Below are 7666 nucleotides of genomic sequence, written 5' to 3' on the forward strand. Positions count from 1 at the left end.
GTTAGCTACGCCGGGATTCGTTTCAGCAAGTAGATATCCATATATTTAAATGGACCTTGTTGGAGCATACGTAATCCTAAAATGTAGCATCGTACTACAGATGGCGTTTACCGCGCCATTTGTAATATTTTCTATCAGCTTGAAGTTTTCATTTAAAATGGGAAATTACCTAAAAAAATCAAAGATACACACTACACACCCAAGAATGAATAATACTTTTTAGATACTTTTTATCGTAAATAATGGATCCTAGTCTCCAATTTAGGCTTTATTCAAAGTGATTTTAACTAAAAAAAATGAAAATGTACATTTAGGTTGCCAAAATTTTAACCCACGGAAAACAATGGGTATTAAATAAAGGTGGTGGTCTTAAAAACTAGGGTACATAATTTTATATTCGGAAAGGGCATTTAAAAAACATTTTTTAACCTATTACGTTTTAATTAAAAATTTGATTAAAAAAAAAGAACTTAAATTTAGTAACGCCAACTTCGTCTTCTTACAATTTGCTGTATATTTAATGCACCCTTTCGACGTTTATTACTTATTACATTTCATTCTACTTGACCGGTTGAAAAGGGTAGCAGCATTTAAACTTGGACTTTATTTCCTTTAAAAGAACATACTCTAATTGCAAAAATCAATAAAAACACCTTTAAACTTATGGGTGGATGGCCTACTTTCAGTGTAGGTTTTAAATTAACAATATATTCTTTAACTACTTTTTGAGGGGTTGTTTTGGGTAACAGAACATGTGTGCTAATGCGTATACAATTTTACAGACGTATTTATACAGTTCTGCACTAGCATTAACAGCAATATCCGTTTTCTTGAAGATGGATTTCTTATTAAAACTGTTCCTCATGGTTGTATCCACAACTGTTCACATTGGTCTTTACAGCTATTTGAAACTATTCAACAGTTACGATGATCCAGGGGATGAAAAGTAAGTATTGATATAAAATACGGACTTGTTATTTTTTGTTGTCATCGAAAAGCTAATAATTTTTAAATTGGATCTTTCATAAGTAACTAATCAAATAATTATTCAACTATCGTATAATTACAGTTCGACTGCACCACTTACCACGCATTGGTATAATCAAACGATGATTTTTAATAACTTTGTGTAGGTCAAACGAGTGGCTCATTTCAAAAACGTATTAATGAACATCTCAAAACAGACTCTTAGATTAAGTATAAATTAACGTAATAATTTTTAAAGTTTTTGCTTGTCTTTTTTATGTCTATGTTAAACATTAAACTGGTACAAAATGGTTTTAAAAATAAATGACCATTAAGACATTATTATTGTATATTCTACTTACCATTTTACTTGTAAAAACACGTTTAAATTCTTCACAATATACACACACTTTTCTCTTTATGTAAATAAAACAACACAAAACCAAGCAAAGAAAACAAACGTTCGAATTATCAGGAAAACGGTATTGTTAAATTTTAATTTTAATTATCTCTTAAACGGTCATGTAATGATTACGATCTGTAAATCAACCAAAGCCGGTCAAACCGTGTTACTGTTACTGCGAATAAACTAACAATGATGAGAGATGTGAAAGCATTGGACTTCTATCTACAATAACCTTCAGATGTTTAGAACTTTTTTTATCAGTTGTGAAATAAGCTAAAAAAATTTGTTAGACGAGCAAAAAGTTCACGTTTACAGTGGCGTTCACGCAGGAACAAGCTCAGGGTTCACAAATCCAATTTGAATCAATCGTAATTTACGTTAATTTATCGTATGATAAATTTTAATATCTCACACCTTACTAGATTATTCTCCAATGTTTGATAATACAATTTTATTAACCTTTATCCTTTATATCTCTTTCTCTGCCTAATGTGAGAAGGTTTTAATCTTTTTCCTCCATAAACGGTACGAAAATTTTTTAAACCAAAAATATTTAAAATGCTATTGTTAAAAATGTTAGATAAACTTAAAAAAGTAAATTATTAGTTGTTATTTGCAATATTTTATTAACAATAGCAACTCAAAAGATGTATTATTATTATTAGTAGATATAGAATTTTAAATTTTCGTTTTTGTAGAAGTCGATATTTCTGAGATAAAATTTGTTCTGAAAACGATATAAGTATGTCGGAAGTTTACTTGCTCAATAACTTAGCTACGTAACTTTCTTCTAGATTATCCTTAGTTCCGGTAGAAGCAAAAAGCTTCCTTATTTTTGCAATCATTGTCATCATGTATCACATCCTCGATAGACAGATCCAATTTACATCGAGAACAGACTTCCTCTGGAAATCGAAGCTAAAAATCGAACAGGAGGAGGTTGAAACGATGAGAGGTATAAACAAGGTACGTGTGTGTGCTTGTATATGTGTATAGATAAATTCCTTGAAGAATATTTTCCCAAGTCAAGGAAATTTCCGCTCAACTGGAACTGCGGGATTTACAACTTTTCTAAATCTCAAATTCCATATATGTACATATTAGATACACGTTGAGGTTTGACTGCAATTTTTCCAGTTTAAAGAAGTCTTTGAAAAGAAATTTTTATTTATTTTCTTTATTTCATACATTTTTAAGACGAAGAAAAATAGATTTGTAAGAATGTTTTTCGGAAAAGGCATTATTTGAATATCTTCTATTGTTCTGTCACATATTATTTTAGAAGTTTATCGGGACTTCGCCTAAATGTGTCCTCATTGCGATAATTTGCAGATTTTATTAGAAAACATTTTACCAGCCCATGTGGCTGAAAGGTTTTTAACAATCAGAGATACGACCCAAGACTTGTATCACGAAAGATACTCTTGCATAGCTGTAATGTTTGCTTCCATTCCAAACTATAAAGAATTTTACGATGAAAACGACGTAAACAAGCAAGGACTGGAATGCTTACGACTGTTAAATGAAATCATCTGTGAATTCGATAAGGTATTTGAAACATACCGAAAAATCGGAAAAAGTATTTTTTTGTTTTATTCTTTTGTTTTGTAGTTGTTGTTAAAACCAAAGTTCAGCTGCATTGAGAAAATAAAAACTATCGGAAGCACCTACATGCTGGCAGCAGGCTTAAACCCAGGAAAGGAAGATAAAAACAGGGTGAGAACTAAAGAAACACATTTTCATTAACGCGAGCACCCACTCCTTCATCATCACCGTAAGATCTGTCCTAAAACTGTTTGGACACGCACCTTCACTCTTTCCTATCCTGAGTTAATCTTCGTATTCCCCTAAAACTAGAACATCCCCCATCCTAAACTATTAACGAACAGTAATTTAATCTAGGTCTATCTCTACTCCTCTTATTCCTGTTTCTGCCTCTAATATGTCTCTGACTAGACCTTTATGCCTGAGAAAGTGTGCTATACTTCGTTTACTTTCTGTAGCGATGTGACCTTCAGTTTGACCGGCGCAAAGTAGAAAAGAACAGCACTAGGCCAGAAAAGGAAGGAGACAACTCTCGGTCAAACACTTAACCGGTAAGGAGCGTATAATCCGTACAGTACTACACGGAAAAATTGACCATTTTATCCACTACAATTGCATTGCTCAAATGTGCTGTTATTGGTACCATTTACTACTGAAAATATCAACGAGATGTTTATTTATATTTGAAGACATATTAAAGGCTTTAACGCTTGTTTTCAACTCACACTACTATTCATGAATAAAGAAATTTTTTGGCAGGTACTGTATGAAAAAGTATGTTTAACGAACAAGAGTCGAGAGTATAATGAGATTTTTTCTCCCTACCTACGATTTTCCCAGCGCGCATCCAAGACATTGGAAGGGGCACATCGCTAGAGAAAGTAAATGAAGTATACCAACCTATCTCGCCTATTGTCTTCTGTTCTCCTATTCTTTCTCATGCCTCTTCATTTCTAACCTTCTCTATCCTTGAGAACGCAACAGCAGGCGAAACGTGGGGAAGAGATTTCCGGAGGCAACGGCCAGAAAACCCGAGCTCAAAAATACATTGCGACACAACGGCCGCGAAAGCCTACACAATTATTTATTAATTAACATTCTCTTCATTTTGTGTAAAAGCGCCTATTAATACTTTGCTTTCTTATTTCTTTGTGCTACAGGAAACTTTTAAGGTATTTAACCCTTTTTTTAACTGTGAAACGTGAACTGTAAAAAATAATGTTGTTAATTTTTGCCTTTTTATATATTAGCAGGAAGCCAGTCGTAAAGAGGAGCACATAATAGTTGCTTTGATTGACTTTTCAGTGGCTTTGATGACAAGTTTAGACCAAATAAACAGAGATTCTTTTCAAAGGTTTAAACTACGAGCGGGTAAGTAAATAAACTGAAAATTTTACAATAATAATAGGCAACTTTTTTTAATTTTTAACCGTCCGAAACAGATCTGATGTAGAAAAACTTCAAAAGTTCTTGGAAACTTGTAAAAATCTTTCAAATGTAACAATGATTGTGACATTTTTTCTTTTGGAAAATGTAGATTACTTTTAAAAAGTTTTCGAGTAGGTAGGCGGCAGAGTGATATTCGCGTGGTGGACTTTGTGAATGCACCACCCTATGGAATAAAAGTTCCGATTTATATTTAAATCATTTGATAAAAATGCCAGTAGATACCTACTTGTTTTTTGATCAATAATAAACTGATTGTGTTCTTGTTAAGAGATGGTTGTAATCACCAGGGCCGGACTGGCCCGGGGTGCAGGGGTGCAAATGCACTCCGGGCCAAATGACTCAAAAAAATTGAAAAAAAAAGAGAAATGAAAAAAATCTTAATAANTCTAACCTTTTCTACCCACGATATCCTCATCATCCGCCTATAACACCACATTTCGAACGCTTCTAACCTTTTCTTTTCCGCCGCGCCCACTGTCCATGTTTCGCACCCGTACAACGCCGTGTTCCAAACATACACCTTTAACAACCTTTTTCGATTTCCTAAATTAACCGTTCCCGAGCATAGAAGTGACTTCTTTTTCCCATCTACACCTGGCGCCTTATTATTCTTTAAATTTTTTTGTTGGCCTTTATCAAAAATTGAAGTTAACTGTTTTATATGCATTCAAATTTTAACAAGTTTCCAATTGCGAATTGAATTTGTACTCTTTGATCTCTATCGTATATATACACTTTCATTATTAACGAAACGGTTAATTAGTGGGGTAATTGCCTTGCATTATTGCACTTCGTGTAAAAAGGACAAAACATCCTTTTTACTGTTTGTATTGAACTCCTGCGTCTGCTGTTTTTGCAGGTGTGTTTATTCATAATTTATCAGAAACAGAAATCTTACTTGTAGGTTAATTACGTGTAAAATTTTCATGTTAGGGGCGCACTGCGTCAAAAAGCTACGCAGGGAACAGAAAGTAATTTATTTATCACGCACAGCACAGTTAAAAGCTTATGATTTTCATTCAAATTCGAGATAGAAATCATAACTCAACACGTTAAGTTTGCCAATTAATTATGCTTTTCAATCAGGGTAAATAGCAAGTTTCAAAAAATTTCTTTTCAAATGGTAAAAATCACTCACGACTGCAAGGGAAATTAAGTTTTATTAATTTATGAATAAAATGTGTAATATCTATCTAATTTTGGAACAGCTTCAACATACCCAAACTTAATTAGGAGTTTGATTTCCGGTAATGAGCTTACCTAAGCTAAATTTCCTGAGAAATCTGATTTGATTGAAGAAATAATTCATTTCAGAAAATATTAATTTTAAACGCCAATAAGGTTTGAACCACACCTTACTGATCTATTCATTTAATAATTTTATTAATCAAATGTTTCTTTTGGTACGTGTACTTTAATGATTGCCTCTTCAAAACAAGATTTTCACCTTTCTCATCATTGAGAAATTGAGCTGCAGTTTTATGTATTACAGTAAAATGTGAAATGAAAAGTAATTCTTAGGACTCATAAATATTTATTTACCTCATAACTTTTAGAAGGAAGAACAAAATCAATAAAATATTACAGACTCACATTGCAGTCATTTCAAAGGAGAAAACAAAATCTACCATACTTACTTATCAAATACTAACTGGAATATACGAATTGTAGAGAAAATACAGACGAATTTTGAACTAATTTTGGAAATTCGTAAAATGTTACATCAAAATATTGTTTTTCTTGGAACTTGTTTTTCTATTCGTTTTAAGTCAAACTCGTCCAAAATTTAAATAGAATGTAATTGGACTACTATACTCAAAGTCTGTTAGTTGTTGATAAAGTTTGTGAAAATCCAAAAAGGCTTACTTTATTGTGATATGGATCGTCATCAAATAAAGGTGGAATCTATTCAATATTTGGAAGTAACAATTTTTGGATCATCACACAAAAAAATAGATTTGGCCCGCAAGATGGTCCGCGTAAAACTATTCCTAATTGTTTATAATAAATAAAATTATTGTAACCTACGAACAATTAAAGAAAAATTAGCCCAGATCGTTTTTGACAACCTCCTATTCATGAATTTCATTGAAATCGGTTTAGTCGTTTAAACGAAGATCCGCATTTTCGCATACTGTATATTTAGATGTATAAATACAAATGCATAAATAAAACCGAAAGTTTACGGTTAAATTGTCTTTACAGAACAATAATACTGTGGGGCACTTTTGGTCCTACACTGATGGTGCTTCTTGCGTTTACTTATTTATGCTGGCTGAGAGGATGTAATGGTCAGAGGCTTGTCTCAGAGACTCCCACAGATTCGTCAGAAACTTACATAGCCCCAGGCCTAATCGTTTCAAACAGTTCTGGAATTAGACTCAGTATTTTGTTGATTTCTGTAGTTCTAATATCAACATGCGCTGTGGTCACCTTGGTGAGCAACAATCTTCATTTTAAAATATTAATTATTACAATTACAATAAGAAACATATCTATAACATACAGTTCCAAATATTTTGTCGTAAAAGGGTTTTATCTGATACTCAAACTCAGTAAGTAGTAACAAAATTGCTATTACTTCTACAAGATGCGAAGTGGAGAACGTCAACTATTTTGACTGACATTTTAATAAATTTGGGCTAGTGAAACAGAAGCACCACTGTTTAACATCAAAAGGAAAGCATAATTTTATTAAAAAAGGTTCTGACAAGCTTGATCATATAAAACCTGACTCAACTCGTAACTCAAAGTGCCTATTTCTACCTAAATTTGTTTTCTTGCATTATTTTAACATAAAAAGAAAGCATGTAATGTAAGCAGACGTAGATAATGTAAATGTTTGTAGTTTTTTGTAACAACTTTTCAGGTAGACTACGAACAACCCCCACTTCAGTTGGAGTTAAATTATTTAAATGAATCAGATCTAGGTTCAGGCCAATTAAATATTACAAACGGTTCTACTTCTTCAACTGAAGAATACTCAGACATGGCTGTTATTCAATATACACCAGTAAGTAATCTATGAATCAGCTTGAATAAAATAATTCGAAGTGGTCTGTATTCTGTCGAAACTGCCACACGCGGATCGCGATTTCGATCTTTTTGGATCTCATCAGCGCGTCGCAGACAGCTCCGACAGAACACAGACCAACTTTTACCTGCTGTCTTAACAGCGCGTTTAGGAAAATACTACAAATGGCGAGGTAAACGCCATCTGTAGTACGATGCTACATTTTAGGATTATGTATCCTCCAACAAGGTCCATTTAAATATATGGATATCTACTTGCTGAAACGA

General features: G+C 32.8%; 1 protein-coding gene across 1 annotated transcript in view; it reads left to right on the plus strand.

Annotated features, from left to right (window-relative positions):
• Nucleotides 1-7666, plus strand: part of LOC108742235 (adenylate cyclase type 2) — a 77509-nt gene that overhangs the window by 63612 nt on the left and 6231 nt on the right. Inside the window, exons 12-16 of the mRNA XM_018477327.2 lie at nt 750-946; nt 2167-2338; nt 2705-2920; nt 2984-3088; nt 4171-4288. Of these exons, the coding sequence (XP_018332829.1) occupies nt 750-946; nt 2167-2338; nt 2705-2920; nt 2984-3088; nt 4171-4288 (808 nt within the window). The remainder of the gene's footprint in view (nt 1-749; nt 947-2166; nt 2339-2704; nt 2921-2983; nt 3089-4170; nt 4289-7666) is intronic.

This window comes from Agrilus planipennis, unplaced genomic scaffold (assembly GCF_000699045.2).
Source record: "Agrilus planipennis isolate EAB-ADULT unplaced genomic scaffold, Apla_2.0 scaffold317, whole genome shotgun sequence".
Taxonomy (NCBI): domain Eukaryota; kingdom Metazoa; phylum Arthropoda; class Insecta; order Coleoptera; family Buprestidae; genus Agrilus; species Agrilus planipennis.